This window comes from Candida oxycetoniae (genome assembly GCF_023343755.2).
Source record: "Candida oxycetoniae strain CBS 10844 chromosome Unknown scaffold8, whole genome shotgun sequence".
Lineage (NCBI taxonomy): Eukaryota > Fungi > Ascomycota > Pichiomycetes > Serinales > Debaryomycetaceae > Lodderomyces > Lodderomyces oxycetoniae.
The window spans coordinates 18,705-36,185 of NW_026055361.1; the positions used below are offsets into that span (position 1 = coordinate 18,705).

General features: G+C 38.0%; 7 protein-coding genes across 7 annotated transcripts; 1 reads left to right on the forward strand and 6 right to left on the reverse strand. All coding sequences in view use genetic code 12, as the record gives it.

Annotated features, from left to right (window-relative positions):
• Positions 1–221: 221 nt before the first annotated feature.
• On the forward strand, positions 222–1,952 carry MDR1 (Mdr1p; the record flags this gene model as incomplete). The annotated part of the gene is made up of 1 exon (XM_049322851.1): positions 222–1,952. One exon carries the CDS (start codon positions 222–224, stop codon positions 1,950–1,952), a length of 1,731 nt encoding a protein of 576 aa, XP_049182623.1.
• A 355-nt stretch (positions 1,953–2,307) lies between these two features.
• On the reverse strand, positions 2,308–3,963 carry KGF56_000171 (uncharacterized protein; the record flags this gene model as incomplete). Its single annotated transcript, XM_049322861.1, has 1 exon — positions 2,308–3,963. The coding sequence occupies one exon, from the start codon at positions 3,961–3,963 to the stop codon at positions 2,308–2,310; it is 1,656 nt and encodes a 551-aa protein (XP_049182624.1).
• A 631-nt stretch (positions 3,964–4,594) lies between these two features.
• KGF56_000172 (pyridoxine 4-dehydrogenase) lies at positions 4,595–5,641 on the reverse strand (the record flags this gene model as incomplete). Its single annotated transcript, XM_049322872.1, has 1 exon — positions 4,595–5,641. The coding sequence occupies one exon, from the start codon at positions 5,639–5,641 to the stop codon at positions 4,595–4,597; it is 1,047 nt and encodes a 348-aa protein (XP_049182625.1).
• Positions 5,642–6,172: 531 nt separating this feature from the next.
• On the reverse strand, positions 6,173–7,063 carry KGF56_000173 (cytochrome-b5 reductase; the record flags this gene model as incomplete). The annotated part of the gene is made up of 1 exon (XM_049322883.1): positions 6,173–7,063. One exon carries the CDS (start codon positions 7,061–7,063, stop codon positions 6,173–6,175), a length of 891 nt encoding a protein of 296 aa, XP_049182626.1.
• A 420-nt stretch (positions 7,064–7,483) lies between these two features.
• Positions 7,484–9,075, reverse strand: TUB1 (alpha-tubulin; the record flags this gene model as incomplete). The annotated part of the gene is made up of 2 exons (XM_049322894.1): positions 7,484–8,805; positions 9,051–9,075. 2 exons carry the CDS (start codon positions 9,073–9,075, stop codon positions 7,484–7,486), a joined length of 1,347 nt encoding a protein of 448 aa, XP_049182627.1.
• A 1,385-nt stretch (positions 9,076–10,460) lies between these two features.
• KGF56_000175 (mRNA-binding phosphate metabolism regulator) lies at positions 10,461–11,183 on the reverse strand (the record flags this gene model as incomplete). Its single annotated transcript, XM_049322905.1, has 1 exon — positions 10,461–11,183. The coding sequence occupies one exon, from the start codon at positions 11,181–11,183 to the stop codon at positions 10,461–10,463; it is 723 nt and encodes a 240-aa protein (XP_049182628.1).
• Positions 11,184–11,653: 470 nt separating this feature from the next.
• KGF56_000176 (uncharacterized protein) lies at positions 11,654–15,025 on the reverse strand (the record flags this gene model as incomplete). The annotated part of the gene is made up of 1 exon (XM_049322916.1): positions 11,654–15,025. One exon carries the CDS (start codon positions 15,023–15,025, stop codon positions 11,654–11,656), a length of 3,372 nt encoding a protein of 1,123 aa, XP_049182629.1.
• Between the last annotated feature and the right edge of the window lie 2,456 nt (positions 15,026–17,481).

Sequence of the window (17,481 nt, forward strand, 5' to 3'; positions counted from 1 at the left end):
AATGACTCAGCAAACAAAGTATAAAAGATAAAGAATTTAGAAAGGAAGTTCCACAAATGAGTTGGTGTCTTTGCCATATAAAAAAGCTTAATTTTTCTCAACTTTATTGACAGAAGCATCCGATATTTGTAATTGCAAAAAAAATTTTTTTTTAACAAAAACCAACCATTAAAGGAACCTTTTCACATAATCACAGAGAATACAGCGGCAAATACCTAACCATGAAGTCGTTTGTGAAGGATTCGTTTGTAGGGCAAATATTATACCGATTATCAGGACGCAAAATCTTTTTACATCGCGATGAACTACCGGATTATGTTATACCAGAAAAGTATTTGGTAACAGAAAAGCAATTGTATGAGACAACACAGACACTGGTCAATAGTGAAAAAGAGGATAGCAAAGATGTTTCTTCCTCTTCAGATAGTACAGTGTTAAATTCACCGGCACCGGCACCGGCTGCTGCTGCTGCTGCTGCTTCAGAATCAAAAGATTCGCCCAAGAATGATGATTATATAATTGTAACCTGGGATGGTGATGATGATCCAGAAAATCCATACAATTGGTCCTTTGGACTAAAAGCAATTATGGCGTTTCAAATTTCATTCCTTACTGTGTCTGTTTATATGGCTTCAGCAATATATACCCCTGGTGTGGAAGACATAATGGAGAAATTCAACATAAGTCAAACATTAGCTACTTTGCCATTGTCAATGTTTGTCATTGGATATGGTATAGGCCCTATATTTTTTAGTCCCTTGTCGGAACATTCGAGGATTGGAAGAACTTACTTATACATTATAACCTTGTTCATCTTTTGTATGATGCAAATCCCCACTGCATTGTCTACTAGCATTGCTGGGATGAGTGTGTTGAGATTAATTGCTGGGTTTTTTGCTAGTCCTGCTCTCAGTACAGGTGGTGCATCATATGGAGATTTCATTAACTTGCCTTATTTTGTTGTTGGATTAGCTTCTTGGTCATTGGGTGCAGTTTGTGGTCCCGCACTTGGACCTCTAATTGGCTCCGTTTTAGTAGTTAGAGGAGGTCATAATGGATATGAAAGTTGGAGATGGACTTTTTGGTTTATGGCACTTATTTCATCGTGTTTCTTGATATTTGGCTGGACATTGCCCGAAACTTATGCACCTTACTTGTTAAGGAAGAAGGCTGAAAGATTAAGAAGGTTAACAGGCAATGATCGTATCAGAAGTGAAGCCGAAATAAAATCTGAAGGAGAACACACTTCTGTTGGTAAAGTGTTGAAGGATTTATTGTGGAGACCAATTGAAATTACCATAAAGGAACCTGTTGTTTTGCTAATTGATATCTACATTGCACTCGTATACAGTGTTATGTATTTGTTCTTTGAAGGTGTTCCTATTGTTTTCCAAGAAACCAAACATTTCACATTGGTGGAAATGGGTGTTGCATATACATCAATCGTTATTGGTATAGTCATTGCTGGATCAATTTTCATCCCCTATGTTTATCAGATTTTCACTAAAAAATTATTGGCTGGAAACATGGTGGTACCGGAGATCTTCATCCCTGCGGCTATTGTCGGTGCAATACTAATGCCAATAGGACTCTTTATATTCGGATGGACTTCGTCACCACACATCCATTGGTTCCCGCCCTTGATTGGAATTGCCCTTTTTGCAGCTGGCGCATTCCTCATCTTCCAAACATTGTTCAACTACATGGCATCAAGTTTCAAAGTTGAATACTTGGCATCTGTTTTTTCATCAAATGCATTTTTCAGAAGTGTTAGCGCAGGATGTTTTCCTTTATTTGGCAGAGCATTATTTTTGAATTTGGGACTGGATAACTACCCCGTCGGGTGGGGATCTAGTCTTTTGGCTTTCATTGCTTGTGTTATGATTGCTATCCCGGTGTTTTTCTACCTTAATGGTCCCAAGTTAAGAGCTAGGTCATTATATGCTTATTAAATCTTTGTTATTTAAGCGATATATTTTTACTTATAGAGGGCGGGTTTTATAGAATGTTTAATAGAAAGGCACGTATTTGATATAATCTCTATTAGCTAACTGGAGCCTTTGAGCTATCGACCATCTGTGACTGAGGGGAGCAAGCAAGGGAAAAACTAACCTGCCGCACTCTCATCCTCCTCTCATATCCTCTCATCTCCTCTCATCCTCCTTTCTTTCTTCTCGCTGTTATCTTACAGACAAATGAGAGTGTTTAATGAAATAAGAAAACTGTTATAGTACAGGGAGAGAAAAAACAGTTACATATACAATCATACCCCTTTTATCTTCAGTTGACTTTGCAATTGTGCTTCTTTCAATCGTCTTCAACTTTTGTAGTCTTTTTTCTCTTTTCAACTTTGCTTTGTTCTGTTTGCTCTTCCACTGGTTTCTTCTCTACCGCCTTGTCATCTACCGCCTTGTCATCTACCGCCTTGTCATCTACTGCCTTGTCATCTACTTCCTTTTCTTTAACCGTCTCTTTCTTCACCTTCTCTTTCTCCTTCGTCTTCTCTTTTTCACCCTTCTTTTTCTTCTCATTCTCCTTCTCTACTACAACACCGGAAGCATCATAAGGAGTCTTGGTTGTCCAAATAAACAACAATATCAAAATTTCAACTAGTTGAAACCCTACTATTTTGACTTCATAATGCTCAAGCATTACACCCATATTGCTAAGCAACTCGCCAACATCGAAAATACCTTCCGCCCTAATTTGAATGAAAATTTGGTACATGAGATGTCTACCAAATGTACTCCACGAAATCAAATGGAACAAGATTGAAGATATAATAGGTTTAGACAATTTCTTACTACCACGAAATTTCCAGCTTAGTTTCAACCCATAGTAAAAACTAAGCAACTGCATCAAAAAACTTGAAACTACTTGAACAAGACCGGATATAGTTATCATCAATTTGGTGAAATCTGTATCCTGATTCAATGCAACTTTCTTGTAGAAACGAGGCACCAAGATTGATTTGTATACGACTTGGTACTGGGCACCATTAACTGTGATATCCGTAACTGATGATAACTTGCCCGTTGCGTAATAAAACACACAAGTGGATATAATGTTCACTGTGAAGATACATTGAAGCAATAGTTTCAGCGACTTCACGGGAGAATTGACATACCCCAAGCCAAAATAAACCAAAGCAACAATATACTTTTGCCATTTCTCCAACAAAATCAGCTTGAAAAAAGCAAAATAAACTTCACTAAAACCATGTAAAAAGTCATTGGGCATGAACAAATAAGCCAATTCTAATACAAAATGGGCTACATTGAGACACACAAAAACAATGAGTAATTGAGTGAGCTGCTGAATTACTGGTGGAAGCTTATTAACTTGCTTTGTGCGGAGCACGGGGTATATATAGTATAGTGGAACAAGTGCTAAACCAAACATCAAAAATTCACTGATATGAGCTGATATATCATTAAATACAGAAATCGATTGGAAATCATCAATTTGAAGCTCCGCGTGATAGTTTGTTGGATGAATGATATCTCCATCGTACGAATAAAGTGGGAAATAAACACAATAAACTCCCGGTTCAGAAGCGGTGTATTCTAATTCTTTATCAGTAGTAACCACCGTAGTATACAAACTTTCGGGTAATGCTGCTCCTCTGAAAGTCTTGAGTTTGAAACTGATATCATCATAAATATCATCTCCAATTTCCAAAATCTTTTTCTCATCCAAATAAGTATGATTGAGAAAAGTATCAAAGTTGGGCAAGTTTTTGAAAAACTTGAGATCCAAGTAATTGAAAATCATCATGGGAACTTGATCATCTTGTTGCGTTCCATGAAAATTGAATTTAAAGTTCGTATTTACCGCAGTTTCATTGACTAATATACAAGCAGCATTATTTTGGAAGTTGAAAAGCAACTTCCTGTCAGGTTTTGCAAAGATTGAAACCAATTGAGTAAGCACAAGCAATAAATACAAGCTCAACGATTTCATTGAATATGAATAGTTGAAAAAAAAATAATAGGAACAGAAGGAAACTTTAAGGTTTAAGCTATTTACTGGAGCAGTGTTTCAAAAGAGCAAAGTGGAGTATATTTGAATGTCGAAGGACAAAATGAAGGTGACACCTTTACAAAGTCAAGCCGCACTTAAAGTCGCGTTGCGATGAGTTTTGATTTACGTGTTATTAAGTCTCAGTCAGCTGATGTATTGCATTAAGCTTCAGTTTATTCGCTGCTTTATTTCCCAATAGGAAAGATTCTATGTAGAAGGGGGAAAAAAATGTAACAAAGTACTATTGTGTCCGTGGAAATCGGAAGGTGGGGGCAGATATTGAAAGACCCTTGATCAGTATTAGGTGGGGGGAGGTAACGCTCGCCATGAGAGGAATCGCTTTGATAGAAATGGTGCAAGCAAATCCGAGATCACAATCCGTAATACTGGATCTGGGATCGAAATCTCGACTAGAACCTACACTGAATAGTAGAATTTTTATGTTGTGGCGAATTTTCGTATTTTTTTCACTTGTTTGTACGTGTCACTAAACTAACGAGAACGGAAAATCTTTTCTCCGATACCGCCACTAGATATTTACTTTTTTTTTTTTTTTTATTTTGTTTTCCTTCTATTGAAACAAAGTGCCTTCTAATTGAGCATTGTATCTTAATCCATGAATAGGATGTTGTTTGAGAATCTCTTCAATTTGTTGCAAATCATCATCAGTCAATTGCACAATACTACCGAAATTAGATTCAACACGTTGTTTAGTTGATCCAGATGGGATAGGCAAGATTTTGGTGATTTGCTTAATACCTCTGAAATTCTTTTGCTCTGATACTTTCAAAATCCATGAGAGTGATAAGCTCTCCAAGGAAGTATGTTTGACTTCATGCGCAAACTTATAAAGAGCTTGTAGTGCAGGAAGGTTCTTGTTGAAAGTTTCCAGCTGGAACCTATCTAAAATGTTTCTGATATCTCCGCTTTCTTTGATATTTTGCAAAAACTTTTCTGGGTTCTCGGCAGTAGAATCAGTTAATATCCCTCTACAAAGAGGAGAGTAAGCAATCATTGGAATGCGTGTTTTGGATAACTCTTCAAGAATACCATTGTCAAATACTTCTTGCGAAAATAACGATAATTCCAATTCAACACATGAAATGGGCGCAACTGAAATTGCTTTCTTCAAAGACTTAATTCCAACTTCAGATAACGAAATCCCATCAATGACTCCCTTGTCCACATATTCTTTAATATATCCAATCGTCTCTTCGTAGGGCACCTTAGAATCGACCCTAGCAATTTCAAATAATAGAGTAGGTCTTTGACCTTTTGGTGGGAAATACGAAGCAACATTCTCAATCGATCTGGAAATACTAGCTCTTGATCCATCCGGGTGAAGAGTCTTTGCATTACACCCGCCTTTAATTGAAATAATCAATTGCTTGTTCAACTCTGGTGGGTTCTGATCAACAAACTCTTTCAACAATTTCAAATTCGCATCATCGGGACCATAAAACTCACCTCCATTCAATAATTTGGTACTGAATTCAGGATGTGAAGTGACAAATTCAAGTGTTTCAATTGATTGTTCGAAAGGAGGTGGATTCGGTTTCCATGTCATTGACATAGTTCCGAATCCGAACTTTCCTGGAATTTCAACTGGTTTTGACATTGTTGGACGCACTTTTTTTATTGGTGAAAAATTGTCAGCTAGCAAGGAAAGAAGAAGAGTCGTGGTGGTGGTGGTGGTGATGAACGTAGGAGATATTCAATCACGTTTGTATTGTAACAAATTTTGCAATTCTCCTCAAATTTCATTTGGCCCTAAAACAGTTTCTGTTTAAGAGCCATTGCAGATAACGGATTGTGGCTATTAAACTGAAAGGAAGAAAAAAAAAAAAAATATTAACTAACGATCAGAAGGATGAAAAGTTCCCTGCATCTCCGTCTCTATCCATATCAGGGTTGTTCTATTGGTACTACTTCCAACAGAGTAATGCTTGATAAAAAAGAAAAATTATGATATCGTTGTTCTGGCTTAACTTTGAAGATCGGCGCTAGGAAAGTCATTATCATAAATGAGTGACTATGGTTTACCGTTTTTATCAAGTTTATTCAATTTTTTTTACTCTACTTACGCGTCTAACCTCAATAATTACAGCTCAAATGTGAATCCATGGATCACCTACGGAGTCTATATTGTCTAAAAACAAAAAACATTGTCTTGTTTCCATCCCATTTCCTGAGTCAATGCAAATAAATTTCTCTTCATCTCGGGTGGACCACAAATGAACAACATATTCTCATCACTTACTTCAGGGCCATATTGTTCAATCATTTCACGGTTGATGTACCCTTTACTACCGTCCCACTCGGGGTCGGGATAAGTTACAGTGTAATGAACATTAAAATTAGGATACTTTGCCGCGATTTCGTCGATTTCATTCTTGAGTAAAATGTCCTTCTCCGTTTCGTTACCATAGATTAGTTTCAATTTCGTATCATCTTCCAAATTGGTAATTACACGAGTTATCACTTGTAGTATCGGAGTTATTCCCGTGCCACCCGCAATTAGTCCGATTTCCTTAGCCATCCCTGGTCGGTAGTTTAAATTACCTACAAACCCTCTAAACTTGGCAGTTTGTCCAATTTGTAGTTGGGCAAGTTTACGTGTTACTTTTCCCATTTCATAATGTTTTACTAGTATATCAAAAAACCCAGCATCGAATTGATTCAGTATTGGAGAATAAAAACGCACCTCATCTTTACCATTGATTGTGAAACAACATGCCAAATGGTGACCCGTGGGTATATCTAAAACTTCATCGTCTCGATATAATTTAAATCGGTAGATCGAGGTCATCGGTGCAATAAGCGTCTTATCTATTAATTCAAAGTCCCTCCATATATTCTTGTCAATTGATGTTCTTCGTTTGAGTGCTCCATAATATCTGATGGAAAAAACAATTACAATAAATGCAATGGTATATGGCATATACGACCAACTGAACAACCATGTTCCAAATAGAAGGAGCCCTATGGGTATATAAATACCATGTAATGGCTGGTCCAATAGCTTCCTCTTGTCTTGCATCGTGGGAAACCTATTCAGACAAACCAACAGTAAACTCTTTATGGACAACAGTAAACTCCTAATGGACAACAGTAAACTCTTTATGGACAACAGTAAACTCTTTATGGACAAAAGTTCAATACAAATAATATGTACACATTTGACCGGAATAAAAGAAACAAGAAAATGAAAAAAAAAATTTCAATCTAAGAAAAGTAAGAGCTACCAGAAGTGAATTTAATAACCGGGTTCAAGATGATGACAAATTAAACAAACAAACAGCACAAATAAATTTAAACCTAAAGAATCAAAATATGGAAAGGGGGTGTTGGAAAGTGGAAAGTGGGTATAAATGAGAGAAAAGGTATAAAAAGGGGGAAAAAAAAGGGGGGGGAACAAAAGCCACATGTAAATCTAGCAATGGAAAAGATATGATAGCGCTTAATATTCCTCTTCTTCTTCTGGGAAAGAGTCGGTTCCAACTTCGACATAATCTCTTTCCAATGCAGCTAAATCTTCTCTAGCTTCAGTAAACTCGCCCTCTTCCATTCCTTCTCCAACATACCAGTGAACGAAAGCTCTCTTGGAATACATCAAGTCGAACTTTCTGTCAATTCTTCTCCAAGCTTCGGCAATGGCGGTAGTGTTGGACAACATACAAACAGCTCTTGCAGCACTGGCTAATTCGCTACCGATTATAGCAGTTGGTGGTTGATAGCAAATACCAATCTTGAAGCCAGTAGGACACCAATCAACCAATTGAACTGTCTTTTTAGATTTGACTTGAGCAACTGCGTTTTGAACATCTCTAGTAACAACATCACCACGGTATAATAAACAAGTAGCCATATACTTACCTGTTCTAGGATCACATTTAACCATTTGGTTACCTGGCTCAAAACAAGATTGTGTAATTTCGGAAACTGAATTAGCTTCATGGTTAGCTCTGGCTTTGGAGAATACTGGTGCGTAACTCACCAATGGAAAATGAATTCTTGGGTATGGCACTAAATTGGTTTGGAATTCGTTCAAATCGACATTCAATGAACCATCAAATCTCAATGATGCGGTCACCGAGGAAACCACTTGAGCAATCAAATTGTTTAACGAGCTGAAATTTGGTCTCGGGATATCCAAATTTCTTCTACACATATCGTAAATAGCCTCGTTATCAACCATGAATGTACAATCAGCATGTTCCAAAGTGGTGTGTGTAGTTAAAACAGTATTATAAGGCTCAACAACCGAAGTGGAAACTTGTGGTGCAGGATAAACGGCAAATTCCAACTTTGACTTTTTACCATAATCCATCGATAATTGCTCGAGCAACAAGGAGCCCAAACCTGAACCAGTACCACCACCCAATGAATGAGTAAATAAGAACCCTTGTAATCCATCACATTGATCGCTCATTCTTCTAATCCTATCCAAAACATCATCTAAGATCTCTCTTCCAACGGTATAGTGACCTCTGGCATAGTTATTAGCTGCATCCTCTTTTCCCGAGATTAATTGTTCTGGATGGAACAAATCTTTGTAAACACCAGTTCTCACCTCGTCAATAACATTTGGCTCTAAATCAACATATAACGCACGAGGAACATATTTACCTGATCCGGTCTCACTGAAAAATGTACTAAATCCTTCTTCTCCTCCTTTTGGTCTGGTTAAACCTTCTTGCAAATAACCGTCTGGTTTAATACCATGTTCTTGAGAATACAATTCCCAGCACGCATTACCGATTTGACAACCAGCTTGTCCGACTATATGATTTCGTATAGACTGTTAGTAGCAAGTTCAACAGTAATTGATTAATATGAAAGCGTTTCAATAGATTTTGTTGGGGAGAAGGGGGGGTTAAAATTTATTTTTGACGACAATTATCATCGACACATTTTACGTGTTTCATCGTTTTTTTTTGATCCACTCCTCTCCCTATAGCTTGATTTCTCACCTTTCTCACAAAGAACTCCTTCACATCAAACCCGTGTACCAGCAAAGAACATACCATTGATACTAATAACCTCTCTCATGACTCTACTACTGAATAAAGGATATAATCTTGTCTTTTTATAAAGTATAAATGTTTCCTATACTCTTCCAAACAGAACAAAAAACTGTTCTATAAAGAGAGAAAAATTAAAAAGGGCAAAATTTCTCAGCTTTGTTTACATTTTTGGCGTTTATAGTGTATTATGTAAGGGAGTGCAATGTGCTTATGTAACTACACTATCGAGCAGAGCGAGATAGTGTAGCAGCACTGACTATTCTCAAACCTCGTCACTATCGAGCAGAGCGAGATAGTGAAGCAGCACTGACTGTCAATGACACTATCGACACTCTCGAGCGAAGCGAGATAGTGGAGCACACTGACTACTCTCAAACCTCGTCACTATCGAGCGAAGCGAGATAGTGGAGCACACTGACTACTCTCAAACCTCAACACTATCTCGCTCTGCTCGTTAGTGGTGCAACACTTTGTATCTTTTTACAACCACGAGAGCCAATATTAGCTGATTAATTGTATATGATGTTAAGTACTTACTATAGATTCTATTACTATTACTGTAGATTCGACACTATCTCGCTTTGCTCCCTAGTGTTGGTGGCAGCTAGTGTGCTCGATAGTGTCGAATTTAGATTTATTTTATCCAAGATTGAAGCAAATTTTATAGAAACTGATACAAATTACATATTATGGTCCTAACATAACCCATTTTCTCACTTTTCTTTACATTACAGTATCAACAACCGTGCAATATATCGCGAGATTGAGCTCACGAGCTAATCTCATGAGCTCTCTAGAAAAGTAATAACACTATGGGAACTATCGAGCGACACTATCGAGTGACACTATCGAGTGACACTATCGAGCTGAGCGAGATAGTGGAGCACACTAGCTGCCACCGAGATAGTGGAGCACACTAGCTGCCACCGAGATAGTGGAGCACACTAGCTGCCACCGAGATAGTGGAGCACACTAGCTGCCACCGAGATAGTGGAGCACACTAGCTGCCACCGAGATAGTGGAGCACACTAGCTGCCACCGACACTATCTCGCTCAGCTCGATGGTGTCGCTCGATAGTGTCGCTCGATAGTGTACACTGATTATATCTACACTATAGTATCTCCTGCTCCCACATGTGTTTGAGCACGGGTCTCAAGTGTGGGTGCTTGCAACCAAACACCCAGTATTGGCCCATGTATATATAATCAGCGCCCAACTCCCCAGCCTGGTCGACTCTAATGACTCTGTCTAGATAAGCCTGTTAGGCAGCAGCAGCAGCACCACTAGAGAAAAAACGGTCTGATGGAGGAAAGCATTGAGGGCACAGAGGGGATCTTTGAAAGCATTGTAGGCAATAAAACAACGAAAACGTTGTTTTCATTGATGTTGTTTTTTTTTTGGTGTGATTTCTATTTAAAAGAGCTCATTATTTTCAACATCTGGACTCCTACCTCATATGGTATTTCCTGTGTATCTCTTGAGTTAGTCACTGGCTTGTACTCATTGTTCGGCACCTTTAGGTGCTGAAAGTACTTGTTCGGCACATCTTTAATCAAGAGCCACTCTACTGGAAACACGCCTTTCCACTTGGAGTGCTCGCACCAGATATCACTAGTCTGAGTGTAGTCTATAGGCCCAGTCATTTGAGAAACGCCGCAGAACTTGCCCAGTGAATTGACCAGGAAAAACAAGAATATAGGAGAGAGCATCTTCCCGGAAGGGGAGATACTCTTCTCTAAGTTGCTCTTGTATGCTGCATCCAATCTTCTATTGCCCAACTCTGTGGAAGTCCAGATACTATGCTGAAACGACGCATTGATGTCGAGCACATTATACGACTTGATCACAAAGAACCGGGAATACAAGGGAACAGTGAATACTGTTCCCTTGTAGGATTTGAAGAGCAACTGTGGTGGCACCAGCAGCAGCAGCAGCGGAAGTTGCTGTTGCAGTGGTTGTAGTTGTATTTGCAATTGCAGCTGCTGCTTCAGCTGCTGCTGTTGCTGTTGCTGCTGTGTCTTCTGTGTCTTCCAGATATTTGGTTTCAAAATGAGTGGAAAGTTGTCTATTTCAGTCTCAATGGACTGGATAGCATGTAGAGCCCAAGGTGTGCAGTAGTCGTACTGGTGCATGATAACACGTAACTAGTAGGAAAAGATACTATATCTACTTGCTTCTTCCTCTCGACTATCAAGCAAAGCTTGATAGTCTCATATTTATATTTGTATGTGTTGCAACATTTGCGGGGAAAAGAAATAAGACTATCGAGCTTTGCTCGACAGTCGAGAGGAACAAGAGAAGAGAAAAAAGCAGTGACCAGTTTCTTGCAACAACTAGGAGAATGACACTTATGAGAGGGGAGGGGAGGAGGGGGGAGGGAGAGAAGAGACTATCGAGCTAAGCTCTAGTTGTAAAACTGGTGTGATTAGCGACACTAGGGAGCAAAGCGAGCTAGTGGAGTACACTGACTATATCGAAACTATAGGGTTTTAAGAGGAGATAAACTGGTTATAAAACTGGTGTGTATACTTTTATGGCAGCTAGTGTGCTCCACTATCTCACTCTGCTCGATAGTGTCACTCAATAGTGTCACTCGATAGTGTTAATAATTAAAACCTAAAAACGCCTTGATATGTTGAGCAATTCCATGAGGTTGTTTTGTAATGCCCAACTTCTCGCTAACCTCGTTACCGGCATCCTTGAGCACTTCGCCAATTGGTTTTTCCCATTTCGAATGCTTGTACCCGGAAAACAATTTCTTTTGTACTTGAGCAAGTGTCAACAATTCCCTTCTGTTCAATCCATTGAGCCAGGAGTAGCTATATCCAAATGATCTCAAATAGCCCTTGAGATCAGCATTGGAATAAACTCGAATCATGCTATCCCATTTCTCGCCAACCTTCTCACCAACTTCTTCAGCAACGTCATAGACTCTATTGTTGAACAAGCCCAAGCGGAATAATGCTCCTCGGTAAACATCCTTGACCCAATCCTTGATTCTGGGAGAGTACTTGATATACGACTTGTGAGACTGGTCTACAGCATCGTTGTACAATTTACCAGCTTCTTCTCCAGCTGTATTAAGCGCCTCTTTCGCATCTTTCTTCAATTGTTCAGCTTTTTTGCTTGCCTCTTTGGAAAACTCAGCTGCCTTGTCACCTGCTAGTTTCTTAAACTCTTCATATTTAATACCAGCTTCCTTTTGGGCAAGCTCGTATTGTTTTGCTGCTTCGTGTGAAGCTTCGTCATATTTCTTATCTGCTTTTTTCTTATAGTCTTCATATTTTTCACCTGCTAATTTGTAGTACTCATTGTACTTCTTTTCAGCTTCTTTAAGAGCTTGCTCGTATTGCTTTTGCGCCTCTTGTGACAAATCATCTACCTTGTTGTAAGCTTCTTTGGAATATTCATCATATTTTTCAGTCGCCTTTTTGCCTAAATCAGCAGCATAAGAAGCAGCTATTGAAGAAAACTCGTTATACTTTTTTGACGCGTCTTTAGCCGCAAGCTCATATTGCTTACCCGCCTCCTTGTATAATTCGTCAGCTTTCAAACTGGCATCAGTAGACCATTCATTAGACTTTTGCTTAGCCAATTTCAAAAGTTGGTCATATTTTTGATTAGCTAATTTTACTGCCTTTTCATATGAATCAGCTGCATCTTTTGATATTTTATCAGCCTGTTCGTTTGCCGCTTTCGAAAACTCGCTGTACTGCTTACTAGCCGCTTTAGACAAGTCGTTGTACTTCTTGCTAGTTAATTTGGTATACTCTTCATATTTCTTGTTAGCATCCGCAGCAGCTAATTCATATTGTTTCTTGGCTTCTGTAGATAATTTGTCCACTTTATCATTTGCTAATTTATTGTACTCGTCAAATTTCTTACGTGCTTCAGCTGCGGCTAATTCATATTGCTTACCAGCACTCGTAGACAACTCTTCAAACTTCTTATTCAACAAGCTGGAATAATCATTGTATTTTTTTTCGGCATCTGCTACAGCTTTTTCATACTGAATTCCCGCTGCTTCTGAAACTTCATCAGATTTCGACTTGGCCAATTTCTTATACTGATCATACTTGTAATTTGCTTCCTTAACGGCTGCTTCGTATTTCTTCCCCGCATCTTTTGACAAGTCATCATAAGAATCACCCGCAGTAGCCAAATAATCATTGTATAAATCCTGGGCTTTTTGAGAAAGTGCGTCGTACTTCTTAGATGAATCCTTACTGACATCATTGACTGTTTCAAGTACACTTTGACCACCTTGTTGAAGCTGTTGTTTGCCCTTGTCGACCCATTCAGTTGCTTCCTTTTGTGCCTTCTTTTTAGTTCCCAATAAAGAGTTTTCAAGCTTTCTCCAATCTTGAACCAATTTTGCTGTTAATGACTTAACAAAGTTAGTCGATGCTAATCCTGCATCTGTAATCAAACTTGAAATATTGCTTTGAGTTTCATCGATTTTGTCGTAAACACTACTAGCGTAGTCATAACTAGCCTTCTGTATCTCTTGCAATGCCTCCTCGCTAGAGTACTTGTCCTTTTTGAACTCCTCTCTTGCTGTTTCAGTAGCCTTTTTGAAGTATTCCTCAACTAATTTGTAAGCCTGTTCAATCTTGTCTTCGGAGTACTTTTTCGATTCGGGAACATTCTTTTTCAAGTATTGTTTGTAACCTTCAAGGTCAGGAGTGTAAAACCTAATCTGGGACTCTAAATTATTAGGATCTGACCCAATCTTTTTAAACTGTTCTTGAAATGCGGCAATCAAATCTTGTCTTGATCCATCAATGTTTTGGCCCTGTTCCTTCAACCATTGCTTTATAGAGTTCGTGGAAAAATCTTGGTCAATAACAAACGCCTCAGTCTCAACGTGAATTGGATCTGATCTATGTTCCTTTACCAACTCAACTAGTTGACTCCTTGTAGTAAAAATGGAATATGGAACTTTACGAACATTTAAAAATTCGCGTAGTTTATCCTTGGACCAGTTATTGATACCAACGAAAAACGTATCGTTGATCAAATTCTCAACGTGTTTGTTTCCACGGGATGATGAGCCTGACGATTCGCCACCTTTGCTCAACCATGGTTGAACTTTTCTTTCTGAATGTTTCAACCAAGTGTTGATATCTTCCAAAAGGTACTTTTTGTAGTTCTTCGCAATGTTGATCAACTTTTCTTTATCCAACTCAGCAACGTATTCCTCGGGACTTTCATTGATGAATCCATGCAAGTACAACCACTCTCTTAGTTGAGAATACGACCAAGTCTCAAAGAATTCGTCCTTGATTTGTCCCGCACGATCAAAAATCGTTTTATCAAAGAGATCCAATGAATCAAACAAGGCATTTTTGGTATCCTCGATCTCATTCACTGTCTTATAATTGAGTTCCTTAACTTTATCAACTAACTCGTCTCTTGTAGATTTTTTATTGTAAGAGATACCATACTTGTCTAACCATTTGGTTAAATCGTCTTCAGACCAAGAATTGTACAACCAAGAACCGGGATAATAAGTAGACCCATTGTTCTTTTTAGCCACTTTGTCGAAACTCAGCTTAATTATTTTCAACAAATCGCTCTTGTTATCCTTGTCGTTAAACTTGATCCCATTATGTTTCAAATAGTTTTTCAAAGAGTCTGAGCTCCAGCTCTCAAAACACCAGTCCAGAACTGATTTAGGTTTCTTATCTATTGATCCAAACAAATAGCTAAAGCTTAAATAGTCTTCTAAATTCTTCTTTTTGGGTTTCAATTGTTGATCAATTTCGTTTTTCAACTTCTTATATCCATTTTCAATCTTCTTTGCTTCATTTGTAGCAACTTCAATCAACTTTGAGTTATCCCAAGAGGAGTCCTGTTTGATCTTGCAGTCACTCAAAAACTGTTTCAAGTCATTGTTACTCCATTGGTCAAATCCAAAGTTGTTGGCTTGCACCAAGTGAATAAATATAAGCGTTAACCAAACAAATCTCATTAGTAAAACTTACGCAAAAACTACAGGCAATGGTTGACAAGAATCTACAAATATAAAAGAAATCATTCTATAACTATATATATATATATATATATACATATGTGGGACGCATGACAAGTATGACAAGGGATACGTTTTATTTCTTACTCAATTAGCAATTTAGCAATCGTAACTTTTGAAATTTGTTCCGGTGATATTTATTTTTGTTCATTGATTTACAAAGAACTATGGCCATATTGAAGAGGGTACTGCTATCATTTCGGCCTAGAAAGAAACAAGTTTAAGGAAATCAGAGTTGGTAAATGATACTGAACCACATATAGCTATGGAAAACCTGTTGTCAATAAAATCAAAGAGATTGGAAGTCTTTACATTTTTGAAAACTGGTCCCACTCGTCTCCCGTATCTTCTCTGTATCACGTGGCATAAGATTCGAACAGCAAACTTTTAAAAGTTAAAAAGGGGTGCTCTTTACCCCCCTTCTCCCCTTTCTTCTTGTGGCTCAAACCAGTGTGTGTTTTCCATAAGATTCTTTCTCAAAGGGGTAGTTTTGTTTTTCTTGACTCCACTATCTCGCTCTGCTCGATAGTGGAGCAACATATAATAGCTTGTTACGACACTATCGAGCAGAGCAACATAGTGGAGCAACATATAATAGCTTGTTACGACACTATCGAGCAGAGCAACATAGTGGAGCAACATATAGTAGCTTGTTACGACACTGTCGAGCAGAGCAAGATAGTGAAGCAACATATAATAGCTTGTTACGACACTATCGAGCAGAGCGAGATAGTGGAGCAACTTAATAGCTTGATATCAATACTCCAGCTCTTCATCTACACTCCAGCTCTTCATCTATATCTATGTATATAACAAGCTACAAAGTGTTGCTCCACTATCTCGCTATGCTCGATAGTGTCATAACAAGGTACAAAGTGTTGCTCACTATCTCGCTCTGCTCGATAGTGTCGTAACAAGCTACTATATGTCACATGACAGCTCCAAACTTTTAATCTTTTTTTCTTACATTTTGTAGTACTAGTATTCTACCCACTTGATGTAAGATCAACAGCGTATCATAAAAAACGTTTGTAGTTTCCCCTAAAATTTCTTCATAATCAGTTCCAAACGAAATTTTGTGTTTAAATGATGCAAAAAGAAAAAGAAAAAAAGAATTGGCTTTCAATTTTTTTTGCACCCAAAATTGTAAAATGGAAAATTCACTTTTGATTTAGTCTATCCTAGTCAATATCGTTGTTCACTTTGAAGCAAAAAAGAAAAAAAAAAGAACCCCCCTCGTATTCTAGTGTTGTATATGTTTGACAAATGCAGGGTGGGTGATGACTAACGACCAAAGGATCTTCTTCGAGTTGGCAATTACAGAAGACAAATTGTTTAGACAAGTGAGCTATGGACATATTTATAAGAACACCAACACCAAGGAATTGAATGAGTTACGGATCATCATTTTACATCAACAAATGAATAGATATAATGAACAAGTTAAGAAATTTAATATTAAAGTTGAAAAGTCAGCATTGCTAGAAAAAAGGAATAAACGACTACAGCAGCAGCGGCAGTGGCGGCGGCGGCGGTTGCAACAGCGTTGGATATGGCCGAAAAACAACAGGAGACAAAAAACGCATTTCAATGTTTCATCACCAAGAGGGTTCCCATTACTGCGAGGCTCATTCAGAAGAAGTGAGGAGGATAGTGGAAAGCAGAAGCAGAAGCAGAAGCAAAAGCAAAAGCAAAAGCAGGAGCAGAAGCAAAAGCAAAAGCGGAAGCAAAAGCAAACCATTGGTCATGTTAAACAGAGGAAAAAGAAGAAAAGTGATTGCGGGAAGAATACCCGGCCAAGATTGATTACATTATTCCAGCTTAAAATCAAATTGCATCATCGCGGGACAATTTATACACAAAAAGTGTGTCATTCTTTGATAGTACTCAAGAGAGTTTTTAATATCCTGAATTTGGATAATTCATTTGGTAAGGTATATAATTTATTTTCATGTCTATTGAAACTAGGGGTCGTCAAGTTTGAAAGAAGGGCGACATTTATAAATGAAAAAGAAATAAGTCAGGTGTCATCTTCAAGTACGGAAATATCAACCAACCTTGTAAAGCGGCTTCTAAAATTTACAAGTAATCCATCAATAAACTTTTTCCCTATAAAACAAAAGAAAAAACGGTTCAAGTGGATTGAAAAAATACAGCATAGAATTATATCAAACAAGGTTAATACTCGTCCAGGTAATCTGAAACAACGAGCTGGGAGAAACATAGAGCTGTATATGATGAATGATGAGTTTTTGAATGCTCATAGAACATATATGGATCATGAATTATTGCGATTTCGCCATATCGCCTACAAAGAACACATCACTATTAACTATTAACTTGTGTTGAGAGAGAATAAAAAAAAAGAAAAGAAGAGTATAACTGACAATAGAAAA